General features: G+C 56.3%; 3 protein-coding genes across 3 annotated transcripts; all 3 read right to left on the minus strand.

Annotated features, from left to right (window-relative positions):
* Nucleotides 1–304: 304 nt before the first annotated feature.
* KVR01_010112 (uncharacterized protein) lies at nucleotides 305–5,371 on the minus strand. The gene is made up of 2 exons (XM_044782883.1): nucleotides 2,683–5,371; nucleotides 305–2,413 (listed from the first exon to the last, which is right to left on the minus strand). Exon 2 carries the CDS (start codon nucleotides 2,371–2,373, stop codon nucleotides 1,084–1,086), a length of 1,290 nt encoding a protein of 429 aa, XP_044641360.1. The 5' UTR covers nucleotides 2,374–2,413; nucleotides 2,683–5,371; the 3' UTR covers nucleotides 305–1,083.
* A 486-nt stretch (nucleotides 5,372–5,857) lies between these two features.
* KVR01_009726 (uncharacterized protein) lies at nucleotides 5,858–10,570 on the minus strand. Its single transcript, XM_044793013.1, has 3 exons — nucleotides 9,374–10,570; nucleotides 7,584–9,320; nucleotides 5,858–7,522 (listed from the first exon to the last, which is right to left on the minus strand). Exons 1-3 carry the CDS (start codon nucleotides 9,598–9,600, stop codon nucleotides 7,258–7,260), a joined length of 2,229 nt encoding a protein of 742 aa, XP_044640974.1. The 5' UTR covers nucleotides 9,601–10,570; the 3' UTR covers nucleotides 5,858–7,257.
* Nucleotides 10,571–11,943: 1,373 nt separating this feature from the next.
* Nucleotides 11,944–14,283, minus strand: KVR01_010039 (uncharacterized protein). The gene is made up of 2 exons (XM_044788100.1): nucleotides 13,855–14,283; nucleotides 11,944–13,794 (listed from the first exon to the last, which is right to left on the minus strand). The coding sequence occupies exons 1-2, from the start codon at nucleotides 14,074–14,076 to the stop codon at nucleotides 12,004–12,006; spliced, it is 2,013 nt and encodes a 670-aa protein (XP_044641287.1). The 5' UTR covers nucleotides 14,077–14,283; the 3' UTR covers nucleotides 11,944–12,003.
* Nucleotides 14,284–14,504: the final 221 nt, after the last annotated feature.

Genomic DNA, 14,504 nt, shown 5'->3' on the forward strand with positions numbered 1-14,504 from the left:
CGGTACCTCGTTGGATGTGTATATCGTTGTTATAGACCCCTGAACATTCGAGCCACCATTGGCAATAGCGATTGCCTAGGCTTGAGAATATATTGAACTAGTACTGTTCCCCTGTCTCAGATTCGTGAAACCCTCATTGATGTACCGTCCCGTGTGCAAGTCCATATTCACCAGTTTTGGGATGCCATAGCTTCGGCCAGGCATAACTCGCACCGAATACCTACCTTCGCACAGGGACTTGGACCTGCCTAACTCGCTCTGTAACCTAAGCCCAGCTGGAGAAGCTTCATGCTCAAACCGACGTGGGGGGAACTTGAGTGAACTATTTATAAGCGACTAGGCTCTTTGCTAGCTAAGCCCTGGCCATACATTCCGTGTGTCGGGGTTCAGAGGCGCCCGGGCGCTCTCTGCACCCTCCTCGTGTTCTAGTACATCATCAACAGGTGCGCGCGTAGATATGTACAAACAGTTCCTTCAAACAAGACTCATGGTCCCATATTGTACAGCATCTTTGCTGGTTACCCACCTCCTTCTAGACATACAGCCACACTGTCCGAGCAAATCGTCCAGACCTCCGAGGACCTCAAAATTCAACTTGATTTCCACAATCCGACTGGCAGTGATCTTCTCGTGCTCCAGCCATTCTCTCCATGTTTTGGGCTGCTTCGGTCTTGTTTTCGAAGGTCCGTCCTCGTGATCGTCCGGGTTATCCTCCAAGCGTGTAAAGAGACATATGTGCGTACATTGTCCAGATGCGTGTACTGTAATTCGCGAGGTCGAATCGAGCTCAAACATTATGATTGCACACAACCAGAGCAAAAGTAGAACAACGGGAAGCCTTTGCAATAGGGCACCATCTAACGCCGTCAAAAATAAAAAAAGGAAGAAAGGATGGTGGTGATATTTTGTCCAAACGCCGAAGGATGGTATTAAAGCCAGTATTGTGGGTAGACGTGTCCGCAGATGGCGTTAAGAAGGGTATCTATTGTTGCGAACTCATGCCCGGCGGTTCTACAGCCACCTCCGATACACGGCTGAGCGCAAGGTGACCGGTTCGGAAAGGCCCCCAGCAAAAAAAGAGCATTAAAAGTTTTGTGAGATGCCGGCGCTCTGATTCTGCGGGAAGTGCGAAGGGTTCTCAATGCGCGTGTTTCGTCGTGCCGGATTATCCCTAATAACAGGCTGACCACCAGGCGGGCTGTTGTAGGCACCGTTATCGGTGTAAGGGTCGTATTGCGCGTAGTACTGGTCCCCGCCGTAGGCCTGGCCGATTTCTCCGGACCCGTCCGAAGGCGCGCCGGCGCTATAAGACGAGGACGCGTTCGAGGGGCCACGCCGCACATTGCCTCCGCGATTATTAGCCGTGGACGGGCCCATAGCACCGAGAATTTCGCCTTCGGGAGAGTGGTGACCATCTTGCATCAGCGGCTCGCCGGGGTGCGTGGCCCGGGTCGGTGAAGTACCATCAGAGTAAGGGTGGTCCGAGTACGGGGTATCGGAGACCATGCCGCCGGACATGGTCGTGGAGGCCTTGCGGCCCGTCGAGCCGCCTAGGGTCGTCGAACCCCACCCACGGTAACCAGAGGAAGAGTCCTCCTTCATTTCGTAGCCAGCGCCACCGCCGGAACCAGGGATCGTAGGATCGGCGTTCGGGTTGTAAGTGTAGTCCTCGACCTCCTTCCGTCGCTCCTCTGCTGCTTCCTTGCGCGCCTTGCGCTTCCTCCATAGCCAAAGCCCCAGAGCGACGAGAATTGCCACGGCGGCGATAGGAACAACAACCGCAACGGCGATGGTCCCGCGGGTGCCTATTCCATTGCTAGAGTCAGACTCGCTGCTCTGTATCGATCCGGCACTAGTCTCGGACGAGGAGCTTGCGTCGGTAGGGGATGGTGTATTGATGATAGTCCTCGTGACAATCTGAGTGCTTGTGGTCCCGTCTGAGACTATGACCGAGGAGGAGATCGAGGTTTCTGTCGTCGGGGTCGGGGTGACCGATGGCGAAGTCGATGAAGTAGTCTCAAGCGACGAAGACGTGGTCGGAGTGGTCTCAACAGATGTCAAAGTCGTAGGCTCTGGGGTTGTCGTCGGGGGTGTTGTTGTCGGCTCTGGGGTTGTTGTTTCTGAAGTGAGAGTAGTAGGTGGCGGCTGCGAAGCTGTTGTTGGTGGTGCGCTCTCCACAGTGCTGGCGGTGGTCTCCGGAGCTATGGAGGTGGGTGGAGTGTCAGCAGAAGTACTTGTCAGTGTATCTTCCGGCGGCGCGCTGGTCGGCGTCGCGGACGTCTCCGACGCCGCCGACGCAGTAGGAGCCGAGGAAACTGTCGCAGCAGTATCACCCGTACTTAGGGAGGTGGCATTGGTATTGCTCGCCGACATGATTAACAAGGGCTTGTGCGTCAACCAGGTTGACGCAGGCCTAGAAGTGGGAGCCATGTTAGCAATGGTCCGAGACGAAAGATTGCACGAGACATGGTGAGATTCATCACGCGAGGGCAGGGTGACGAGGAGGCAAGGTGAGGCAAGCAAAGATAAGGCAACGAGGTATTGCAGATCGACAGACGAAATGGTGCCAAACAGAGAACAGGCGTGGTCGATGATACAGGTTGTTTGGACGCGCGGAGGGTGCAGCAGGTGAAGCAGAGCGGCGAGTGACAGCGCATTGGCAGGGTTGGTGAGTGAGCGTACCTGAGTGACTGGGTTTGTCAAAGGGTCGACTGCAGCGAGTCGATGGGACTGATGCAGGTCCCAGGTGAGACGTGGAGCCGGAGGAAGCTGGGGACTCGTGGTGGACGTGCGATAGTTTGCAGTGCGTCTCGCCGTGGTGGATGTGCAGCAGAAGGGGGGCGGATTGACGCCGCAGGAAAAGAAACTGCTGGATGTGGCGGGACGAGAGAGATGGGCGTCAAACAATGGCCGGCCAGGCAGGATGGTCGGAGAGCCAGTCGATTTGGGCTGGGCGGCTGAGGAGACGAGATAGACGCCCCAACCCCAGAACCCCAAGGAGATGGCCTGCAGGGCGGAGATTGGCGGTCCCGAGCTTGTGCCTGTCCTGTTGACTCGGGGGTCGCGGGACGCGGCGTCTCGGGCTGGAATGCTCCTGATCGAAAGAGGGCCCAGAGTTGACGCGACACTCTCAACCGAAAGCAGTAGAAATGTGTAGCCGGGGTCGCAGGCGAGGGGAGAGGAATGGAAAGGACTTCCAGAACCGGGGGAACACGAGGAATTGATGGGCTTATTTAGAAGCGTCCCGTTGTCCGGCTAAAGCAGGTCGGCGGCCTTGACTGGCTTGGGGTGCTTTTTGGTGGCTTGGTGGTGTGGTGTGCTGAGTGGTGCTGAGTGGTGTCCCGTTCCTTCCTTTCTGCAGTGGCAATCAATCCAATGCTGCAACTTCTCAGCTTCTCCAATTTGCAGGCGAGTCCTTTTTGGTCTGGTCTGGACTGGACTGCAGGGCAGGATCCTCCTGATCGGGCTGTTGGGGTCGGGAGAAGGGTGTTGCTTGTTCACACCCGTGTCTCCTCTCCGTCTTCCCCCCCCTCTCTCTCTCTCTCTCTGTGTGTGTGTCTCTTTTCTTTCCCTTTCTTTTCTGGGCAGCCCGTCGACTACCAGAATGCGGGATCTCGGGTGACAAATCGTCCAAATCTCCCAAGTTTGTCCGAGGTGATAGACGGGAGAGAGTTGACGGTCAGCCAGGTCGGTTTTGACGAGAGTGGAAAGTGGCTTGGGTACTCTTCTCTGGCAACCTCTGCAACGTTTTGGAACGTCTGGGAAGTTGGACCGGCGGAGCCAAGATGAGGTCAGGCCCAGACGAGCGTGGCAGGGCAGGACAGGGCAGGGGATGGCGATGCAGCTAGCTGGTAGCAGCTGGTCAGGCTGGTGGGCGCAGCCGGTCCCGCTTTGGCTCCGGGGGACTCGAGGAGGCCAGGAGAGCAAGAGTGCTTTAGCGTGTGTCGTATCGGGACAGCGGGAGTGCTAGCGAGCAGCTCTGAGTGGCGGCAGTGGCGGGATCCCCACAGGGCCCCCCTTCTTACAGTACCAGAGTACTATGAAGTACTTGCCGTACGGAGTAGCTCCGTCTCACTGTGAGGTCACAGAGCCAGGCTGGCTGGCAGCTGCCAGGTTGCCAGAGTACAGTCAGCTGGCCCGAGGCTGTCAAGGCTGTCTCGATCTCCTTGTGCCGTCTTTCTTCGGATCGGCTGTGACGGCGGCCAAAAAACACACGGACGGCACACTTGCCCCTCCTCGTGTCTGCGACGCAGTGTCGATCGCCTCGGTGTCGTTGTTGTCGACGGCGATTGACTTCCTTCCCGCGTGCCTCGCAATGACGAAGCTCAGGGTCGAGAGGGAAAATACAACACTAGCCCTGTGATGGAGGCCAGGGCCGGGAGGGGGAAAAGACGCCCAGACAGCCAGATTGCTGAGGGTCGGATTGCTGATTCATGTGTGTTCCTCAATTTCGCAAGGTGGAGCTGAACATCTCCTCGATGCGGCCTGGGCGTTGCGCTCTTGACGATCCTGCTCCTCCTCACAGTTCTGTTGCGTTCTTTGGCTGCTCGAGTACCGACCGCATCAGGTGTCGTGCTGAACCTCGTTTTTTTCTTCTCTTGGGGGCGGTCGTTTTCGTGTTCTGGTATGGCCGTAGTCCGCCCGTGCTGATGTCCTGCTAAACAAGACACAGTAAGTGAGGCTGCCGGCTCGACCGTCGAGCTGACACTAAGAGGCGCCGGATGCAAAAAAACACCGAAGCTGGAGGCGAAGCTCAGTGCGTCCTTCTTTAAGCTCGCCAATCAATTGGGTTCTTCCTCTGTTACTATTTGTGTTCGGGGACCAATATCGTCGTCGCAGGTTCCTTGTGCAGTCGCTTGGGTGAACTGGGTGAACTGGGTGATCAACCAAGAGGCCCTCTTTTTGTTTATCCGTCCCCACCTCTTGGAAGACGTCAGAGGAGCCGGTATGCTGGCTCGTCTACCGTGTAACAAGGCCGGTGCCCTCCCAAAATGCCGGATTGATACCGTCCGTGGGGGAGTAGGCAATCTGTTGTGGATTGCCGTTGCTGTCGTGATCGGAAAACTCGGCCCAAGTGGTCGAGGCTGTATCAATGGCCTTCCCCATAGATAGGTAGGGAGGGAGATAATACGTTTCTGGCCAGCAAGATGACAAGTGTGGCCCTGGCATATGAATTTCATACGATGTTTGAGACTTGCCGTGACCACCATCGAGGGCCGTCGATACAATATCAATGCCTTGTTCACCTATAGCGACAGCAGCTAAGCTTCGGCCAAGACCGTTTCCAATGCATTGATCAATCGCCCTCATGCGGTGCTACAGCAAGCAGGGCCAGGCTCAGTCCAATCCGCACTAGAAGTCACAAGGCACTTGACCATAGGTGATGGCACTCGACGACTACATGGTGTTTCGGCATCTCCATCACCTCGATGGGCAACGAGTAGAGGGGGTGAGGGGGTGGCTCAATCGTCGCCAGATGGTCGTTTAGCACGGCATGGCGTTTGTCGAGCATATGCCACGCACGTCTCAAGACCCCCCGGTGCTCCCAGTGCACCTGTCCGGGCACGCAAGCCGCCTCCTCTCACATCCGACGGTCAGCCTCTAATGTGGCATTGCTGGACACCATCATCTTCACAGCAGGCACACAGTTTAGGGGGCGAGGGTGGGATGAAAAGGCTACCTCCTTGTCCCAGAACGAACACGTGTTGCCCTCACCCACTGCTCACAGTATCACCGCAACTTACCCGACTGCAGACATCTACAAAGGTTAGCACTCAACCCTTCGGGCCGACCATCTTACTCGCAGCATCCGATTGTCTGACACGTAACTTGTATCCGAGGGCCGTTGAGTTCAAGGTCGGCCGGTCATCTCAGAAACATGTACTGCTATCCCCAGACCTCAGAGGTGATTGTACAGAGTTGACCATGATGCAGTTGGCCTCCTGCCCTACGTAGTAGGTCAAACTGTCAACGGAGACATGCTGGAGTCGCACCTGAGGGGCTTGCTTCACTCACTGCCTTACTCGAGCCCTCGCCCCTTCTCCGCGTTCCCTTGTCTTCGACTGGCCGGAGGCGTTCACATCCCCAAAGCCATCTAGATATGTGAGAAAACCACCACGGAGAAGAGATGACGTTTCGCATTATCTCATTAATCATATTGTGCAAGGCCAGAATCTGGGTCGGGCTCTTCTGTTCCAAGTATCTCAGAACCAATAACGCCGAGTACCTATAGGCCCCCCAGGCCCCTTCACGTCATAACCCCAAGGGTAAGGGGTCGAGTCGACCGTCGATAGGCAAACACCGGCCCAGGGGTGTCTGCCACCCTGCAAACCGGTCAAATTCCAGAGAGGAGAGGGCATTTCTCAGCCGACATCATATTGTGACGGTAGACGGGTTCCACGCCAGTACAGAAAGTAGTAGTGAAAAGGGGTACGCAACTGTTGACAGTGAACCCCCGACGATCGTTCAAGCCCGCATGTGGCTAATGTGCTAGTGGCCAGATCCGGAACTTTGAATGGCTCGTTGGCATTCGCCAGGCTGCCTCACTAAGCAAAACAGAGTTTCGATGGCTGGTGTGGCAGTAAGCCTATGGTAACGTGTGATTCAACGTTGAAGATGGTGAATATGCTTTCGCCATGGCGTGTTCGCCGTCCACTCATGATGATTCGCGGCCGAGAGCTGCAATCGTGGACTCGGAACGCCAAAAGAGCTTGTGACGGTCGGCAGAAACTCTCTGTCAGCGACCTCCATGTCCACGGCTGGTCTCGGAAGTGCCAAGGGATGCAAAATATCAGGGGACCCGGAGGCCAAAGGAATAGAGCAAGAGACACGCGGGTCTCTTTAGAAGTCTTTTTACCATTGTTAATAATTAAATAAAACACAGAAATCTCCCGAGATACACTCCTCTATAGATGCAGTTCGTGCCAGGTAAGACCGACCAGGTCATGACAGGCTGCGACCATCTCTACCCGCGGGCAGGAGCAGACATTAACCACTATGTTGTTGTAGGGTATTTGTCGCTTTGTGGTGGCGGTAAGCCCTCGCAAGAAGAAAACGAACAAAACGTCAATCCAAATCATCAACTCCGTTGCAACCGGGCCAGTCTATATGACCTGGCCCTATGCTTTGATTCGCCAGTGCTGCCAATTCGCCGCGCCATAAAAACACCTAGTTCCGTTGTCAAGCAGTTTCTATGAGCTCCTCAAGAGTCTGGGTTGTGCCATATGTACAATCAACCGTCCGCTTGGGGTTGCCTGTTCAGGGCCCCTTCTTCGTGTCTACGCCACCCATGTTCCACGACGGCTTCAGTGACTCCATTGCTGCGTCCTGGGTAAAGATGACATCTCCCGGCAGACGGCTGACACGGCCGGCACCGCTGCGCATGGCGTAGCTGGCTGCTTGGGACACACCGCTGCGGTTGGATCGGATAGAGCCCGCGTCACTCATCGCGTCGGGGTCCTTGAACTTGCGTGGCGGGGCAAAGTCAAGACCAGTGAACGTGCTCGACTTCCGCAGGACGTGACTAATTTCGGGCCGTCAGCGAAATGCACATGAGTGGGAGCCAGGGAAGACTTGGTACTTACGGGCTAGGGAGCGCAGCCATCTCGTCGAAGGTGCTCACTAGAGGTGAAGCAGCGGGAACCTTGGGTGCATACTGGCGACGCTCGCCGAGAGGGCTCTGAGACCTTCCGGCCACGCGTTCGCTCATTGACTCTGGAGGAGCGAAGTCGGCGGCGTTGATGAGGGAGAAGTGGTCGTCCGTGAGTTTAGACGGTGTGGGCAGGGTGTTCAGGGCAGCAGGGGGCGGCATGGGCTTGCGGGGCTTTGCCGACATGGCGGAGCCGGAGCGAGGAGCACGGCCGGATGCAGAGGAGTCAGGTCGAGGGCCGAAGGACATGGCAGAGCCGGCACGTGGCATGCTCATGCCGCTGACGGAGCCGGCGTGGGGCCGGCCGCGGAATGGGCCTCTGGGGCCGGGCGATCCCGGACCCCTGGGCCCAGGTCCGCGGGGTCCAGGGCCTCGCGGACCGGGGAAGCGGGATCCAGATGGAGGAGGCGTCATCGCACGACGGCCAACGGGCTGCGCATAAGGCATGATGAACTGGTTGGAATCAGGGTCAAAGTAGGCGCCATCCCCCATCTGGTTTGCAGCACCCGCGGCGTACTGTGTTTGTTTGCTGGGGTCCTTGTCCTCGAAGTATTCCTTGTAGAAGGATCGAATGCGGTTGGCCCGCGTCTCTGGGTCCTCAGACTCGATCACCTCATCTGGCGGCAGAGGGCGGAATCCAATCGACAAGCGGTTGCTGTTCTGTGCGGGAACACCGAGAGCACTCTCACGAACACGCCCACGTCCACGCTCCTCCTCTTGTGGCTCCTCGATCGCCGGTGGGAAGCCGTAGTCGGCGTAGTCCTCGCTATACTCGATTGCGGCACTAACGCTTTGGTGACCAGGGCCCGCATTGACGGCAACCTCAGCCATTGGCGAGTTTTGCTTGGGGGCTTGAGGACCGCCCAGCACACCAAGACCGATGCTGCTGTCCGTGGTTGACCGGATTGCGAGCTCATCAACCGATTCCTTGCTGCCGTGGTTTGAGAATTCGGGCATGTTCAGCGTCTTGGGTGGCTCAGGGGCATCCCTCTGTGCCACTGGAGCCGGTTGTCGGATCTCGGGGATGACAGGGGTGGGAGAAGAAGTGTCGTGACGCGGCATAGGCTGATGCTCCGGGACCGTGTGTTCCTTTCCGGGAACCGACGGTGCAAGGTCGGAGGACGGAGATTCAACGGCAGTGACTGACGACGAAGCACTGGGGGTCAGAGGAGAGGGCGACTTGGGGTACGAGTTCTGTCGGAGAGGAGTGGGCTGTGGGTAGCCGGGAGACTTCGGATAGGCGTACGACTGGCGCCCGCCGGAGACGCGCTTTGTCGAGGATGTCGTGACCGAGGGAGCGTATCGGCCGGACTTTTCGAGGGAGCGGATGGAGCCTGTCTCGCTCATGTAGGTAGCGATCGGTCGGTATGGGTCGTCGGGTTGGTGCAGTGTCTTGGCGAGCGAGTTCATCGACTCCCGCGAGCCTTGGACGTTCTCGGGCAGCAGGTAGGGGCTCGAAAGGTTCATGTCCAGTGACAGACCACGGGTCTTCTTTGACTTCTCACCACCAAGACCCAGAGCGCTCTTGCGCTTTGACTTTGAACTTCCACCATCTCCCGCACCAAAGTCCAACGACTTGTGAGCCTCATTAGCATCCTCCATGGCCTGGCGCTTGATGTTCCTGCGGTGGAAGTAAAAGATGACACATGCAAAAACCACCACCACCGGAACCCTGTATACCATCAGCATGCCATACGGCCAAGTCACCGCGTTTTCAAGACTCACAAGACACCGACGGTGATCTGCGTTGACACGTTCAGGTTGGTGGGCTTCTCGCATGTGTTAGAGGAGGGGCTCTCGATGCAGTCCTCAGAGCTTGACGATCGTCCAACCACACGGCTAGGGACGACGTTCCAAGCCCTTGCCACGGTCTCGTGCCCAGGCTGCATGGCGACACTCCTCCGCATGGGTATTCTGGGGCCCAGATGATGGACGTAGTTGATTCCGTCCATGTTTGCGCTATTAAACACCAGCTCTGCCAGGGGGGTCAGGTAGTTTCGGTGAGGTGAGGTGGGCTTTTTGCTGTTTGTTTACGGCCGAGTCGTAGCAGAAGACAATCGATCCTGCAGATATTAAGGCTTTGTCGTCGAGACGGTGGAGGGCGACCGGGGTGTAATAACTTCGGCAGAAGGGCTGGCTGGCTTGCAGGGTGAGGAATGAGGCAATGGACAAACTCCAGGTGCCTTGGGATGGAAAAGGAGCGGCTGTTCAACAAAAAGATGGAACGACTATATAAAAATGAGTGACTTAGGGACTGAGGACCGCTCGTAACGAATGTGCGACCTGCTGGCAGGCTTGCGAGGCGGAGGACGACGACTATGAGGCTGGTGCAAGCATCGAAGTCCTCTCGGTGAAAGCTTCACGCCAAGGCAAGGTCGAAGGTGAGAAGAGGAGTGGGATCCTGATGAGGAGCAGGAAAGAGAGACAAAACAGTGATCGACCCGGCGGCAGAAGAGGAGGCGGCTCAAAGAAGAGCGGCCCAGGCCCAGGACCAACACACAGCACGCACCGGCGACACCCAAGATAGAGCGGGTCGGGGAAATGAGAAGGAGACCGGGGGACGGGGGCTCTGAGGCATCGTCAAATGTTCATCCAATCTGTGCCGGGGGCCCCTGAGCGTTTGCGGGACGGGCAAATCAGAGGGCTGATGTGCCTTGCATGTCAGGGACAGGGGCGTGCGGAGCTGAGCCAAACACCTGCACAAGTGCTGCACAAGTCAATGAAACGCACAATTGCGAGCGCCTAATCTCGCCTGTAGATTAGCGTCGGTGCTTCTCTTGCCCCAGGGGATATCACCGAACCCATCCACTTCCAAATAAAATCCAGGTGGGCTGCCGAGATTATGTGGATCGGCACCTCTCAGGGGGCAGCAACCCGGGAGGTGACTGCCACTCTGCCACTGCTGCTGACGCTCTCTATTAATTGTCGCAGCAGCTGAAGAAGCAGCACCAACACCTGCTGCAGAGAGGCTTGCAGCTCGGCCATCCCAGCAGGCTGGACTGGGCCGCCCGTGAGAGACCAGAGGGTGGTCTTTGTTGCCTCTTTCGCCTGTTGTCTTTGTCGAGCCCGACCATTGGGAGACTATGAGGCCTGCTGCTTGGCGAACCATCTGCTTCTTCTCGATTAAGGGGCCAGCCGCGCCGATCTGCACCGCAAAGCTTTTTCGGCCGAGTCAGAAGCTTTCTGGGCGGCCTGTTTTGCCCAGCACTGCAGCTGGTTACACCTCGGCGCACTCGTGCTTATTGTTATTGCGGCGGGCGGGCGGGCGGGCGGGCTGGCAGGCTGGTGGTGAGGAGCCCATGTTTGCCTTGGAACCAAGCCTGGCCATGACCCCAGTGCAACTGCACGTCCGGCATTGTAAGCAGGGCTACCGTCAGGGGCGGTGTTCGAGAACCAGGCTTACCAGGCTTGCCTGCGGTGATTTCTGCGCAATGGGGGAGCCGGTGGAGAACAGGCTAGTCGAGCCAAAAAGCAACGTCGGACTCAGACCCGTATTTCCAGTTGCTCGTGTAACCCAACGGAGGGAAGACCCAGGCGGCCCTCGCTGCCAGGTACCGTGCCAGGTACCGTCCCGGATAGTAGTACACGATTTATTAGCCTCACATGTGCTCCCAATCCAAGCCCGCGCGTCATTGGGTCGGCAATATTATCATATCTATGCTTCCTTTGCACAGGCACCTAGGTATGCTCTTGCAGACGCGGCACAATCTCGATGTCAGAGGGCCCGGCCTGCATGGTTGCATTCAGATGTTCTCGCGGTGCAAGGGCACGGGCCGTTGTCGCTTCAGAGATTGAAAATCCGCCGAGCTCATTTGCTGATGGTTCTGGCCAGACTCATAGTTCCTAATAAATGATCGCGTATGGCCCGACTGTTGACAGTGCTTCTCGTGCAATCTCTGGAAGAAACCCATGTCTGGTAAAAGAAGCGGCAAGAAGCTGCCTTGATATGGTCCGATTGGCGTGTCACCTGCTGAGGGTTTCACAACAGGGGCCACGCGACCCAGTGCGAGGTTTCTCGTAGGAGGATCATTCCACCCCGAGCTTGCATGTCTCCAACAAGAGGCTATTCCGTAGTAGACTTTTCGAGAAGAGATTGTCCTATTGAAGGTGGGCATATACATACACTAGATGCCTCGGAAGCAGCTTGTCTACAGGTGTTATGCTTTGACACTTTTTTTTTTTCAAAGTTCGGCTGTGGTACGGTAATAGATACGTGACTGTCCCATAGGACGCCGAAGAGCGAGCAAGGACTGGTTGGTTCACGACGTATATTACCTGGTCGGTTACTGAACACTTAAGCAGAGCTTGTGGCAGTAGGGAGACCGGGCCGGTCAATTTGTCGGTGGTACACTTGATTACTTCTTGAGCTGGTAGAAATTGGGTGCGTACTCAAGCAGCCAGCCCTTCTCGATCTTGCAAATATCCCGGATGTACGTTTTGTTGGCCGTCTCCATTACTTCGTGAAAAACAACCCAGTCAGCCTTTCGATTAAACATGATGCTGCTTGGATGGGCATGGAGGACTATGCCACCATGGACAGTACGAAACGTGCCATCCGGTTCCATCCTTGCCGCCTGAGAAAAATATCCCGTCGTCAGGCAGCGTCTAATTTTCTCTTCCTTCCTCTCTAGGTCGTCCTTTGAGGCGTGCTTGACACCGAGTGACTCTTCCGTATCGATGCCGAATCGCTCCAGATATCGCTTCAGCTGCGCCCTTATGCTGACTACGCGGGTCATTGTCTTGAAGTTGAGGTTGTTGTCATGGCAGAAACCGCCCTCCTTTCGCCCCGTGCTCACAAAGGCTTGGTACACATTAAGAAGAGTGAGGTGGTCGCCTTCCTCGGCTGCGAATTTCCGCCTCGAGCTTTCTAGCTCCTTCTGTCGGCCAGCATCATTTTGAACCCAGACGCTGCCTCCAACGCTCGTCATCGCTGCGATAGTCAGTATTTCGCTAACGCACCCGAATGTGTCAGCAGAAAGCAAGGTTTTGGCCATCATTGGCTCTACTGCCAGTTCTGCCATGCGCATGCCCAGCGGCCTCGTCAGCTTGCAGTACTCGTCCAAGGCACCAAGCGAGTAAAGTAGCTCGAGTGCCCGGGACATCAACTCGGCCGGAGGTGGTGTCAAGTACGCAAAACGCACGAAATTGGTGATGCCGAGAGCGGCGAGCTGCAGTATAAACGGCGCAAGGTTGGACCTCTGAATTTCTGGTACGTTGGCATCGGGCAGATTCCTGTACGTCCCTTCCTTGTACAGTCGGAAACACTTTCCCGGCCTCGTACGCCCTGCCCGGCCTGCTCTCTGAGCAGCTGCTGCCTTGGACGTGGGGACCGCTGTCAAAGTATCAATGCCAGATTTTGGGTTGTACGCCCTTTCCTTGACGAATCCACAGTCTACAACATAGGTGATGCCGTCAATGGTGACCGACGCTTCGGCAATGTTCGTCGAGAAAATGACCTTTCTCGAATTGTCCGGTGCCTGCTCAAAGACATACATTTGCTGTTCTGTGGAGAGCCCGGCGTACAGCGGAAGTGGTAGCAAAGCTTGCGATGTCGGGTCTGACTGAGCAGAGCGCTCTGCGACTGCGTTGACTGCAGACTCGATCTCGTCTCTTCCCGTCAGGAAGACAAGGATGTCACCTTTTGGCTCTTTGGCGTGGATTTCGAGCACGGTGCTGATGGCCTTTTCAACGTAATTCTCAGCAGGGGATTCCAGGTAGAGTATATCAATGGGATACGTCCGACCCTCAATGCTGATGATCGAGCCTGTAATCTGGGAGTGATCTGAAGCGTGCGTCTCACTGCGCCTAGTAAAAAAATCGAGGAACTCTTCAGCTTGAAGAGTGGCACTGCTAATTATGATCCTTAACTCGGGTCGTTGTTTGAGGATTTTGCTGAGCAAGCCAAGAAGGAAATCAGTAGAAATTGACCGCTCATGAGCCTCATCGACCATGATGACAGAGTAGCGAGACAAGAGCGGATCGACGAGAGCCTCCCGGATGAGCATGCCATCAGTCAGGAATTTGATGCGTGTCGCGGCCGATGATACGTCCTCAAATCTGATGGTATATCCCACTTCTTTTCCCAACTCACTGCTCGTCTCCTCAGCTACCCTGACAGCCACAGTCGTTGCAGCTACGCGTCGAGGCTAGAGTTTTTGGGTTAGCAAGCTAATGCGAGGCAAGGACGGAGGTGTGGTTGATCTCACTTGTGTGACGGCAATGACTTTTCCATTGGCGCACCAGCCAGCCTTTTCAAGGAATTGAGGTATCTGGGTGGTTTTCCCACTGCCTGTTTGCCCAACAACAATAGTGACCTGGTGAGATTCGACAAGGTAGAGAAGGCTCTGTTGGTGCTTCGCTATGGGCAGGAGAGCTGACGGCTTATGAAGCGCTGGGATAAAGGAAGTGGCAAGCTCGGACTCTGCCATGATGACTTCGCCTGGAGCTGCGGGCTGTGGGGGCCACAGTCACCAGAACGGCTGCTTGAAGTGTAGTGACCCGACGAGGGCATCATTGTAGTTGGAGATATGCACGCCAGGATCCTAGGGTTAAACCCTTGGTCACAAAATTGGGCTGCCAAGGGTGGCGGCCAGAAGCGGTCTTGCCGCCCTATGAGGTAGAAATCACTGAGAAGCCGGGCGCAAGCAAAGCAGCAGTAGCGTTGAAGCCCGACCCGCCCGACCCGCTTATTGTAGCGTTGCCATCCCACTTCGACTCCTTGAACGGCGGGTGCATCACTCGTCCGTCACCTTCATCCAGGTTACCTTCTACCACCTTGGGGAAAACGGTTCCCTTTCTTCACCAGGCCTCGCCCACGACAGTCGTGATTGTTGCCCGGACCTTAGTGACTGTGCGC

Source organism: Diaporthe batatas (genome assembly GCF_019321695.1).
Source record: "Diaporthe batatas strain CRI 302-4 chromosome Unknown Contig00012, whole genome shotgun sequence".
In the NCBI taxonomy this organism is placed as follows: Eukaryota; Fungi; Ascomycota; class Sordariomycetes; order Diaporthales; family Diaporthaceae; genus Diaporthe; species Diaporthe batatas.

What these genes read in the sequence shown, in the direction of transcription:
- KVR01_009726 (XM_044793013.1), bottom strand. Translation starts at nt 9,600, where the DNA reads ATGGACGGAATCAACTACGTCCATCATCTGGGCCCCAGAATACCCATG. An exon ending in CAGATCACCGTCGGTGTCTT is followed by an intron (nt 9,321 to 9,373) that starts GTGAGTCTTGAA and finishes GATGGTATACAG; the next exon opens with GGTTCCGGTGGTGGTGGTTT. An exon ending in ATGGCTGCGCTCCCTAGCCC is followed by an intron (nt 7,523 to 7,583) that starts GTAAGTACCAAG and finishes GCCCGAAATTAG; the next exon opens with TCACGTCCTGCGGAAGTCGA.
- KVR01_010039 (XM_044788100.1), bottom strand. Translation starts at nt 14,076, where the DNA reads ATGGCAGAGTCCGAGCTTGCCACTTCCTTTATCCCAGCGCTTCATAAG. An exon ending in AAGTCATTGCCGTCACACAA is followed by an intron (nt 13,795 to 13,854) that starts GTGAGATCAACC and finishes CAAAAACTCTAG; the next exon opens with CCTCGACGCGTAGCTGCAAC.
- KVR01_010112 (XM_044782883.1), bottom strand. Translation starts at nt 2,373, where the DNA reads ATGTCGGCGAGCAATACCAATGCCACCTCCCTAAGTACGGGTGATACT.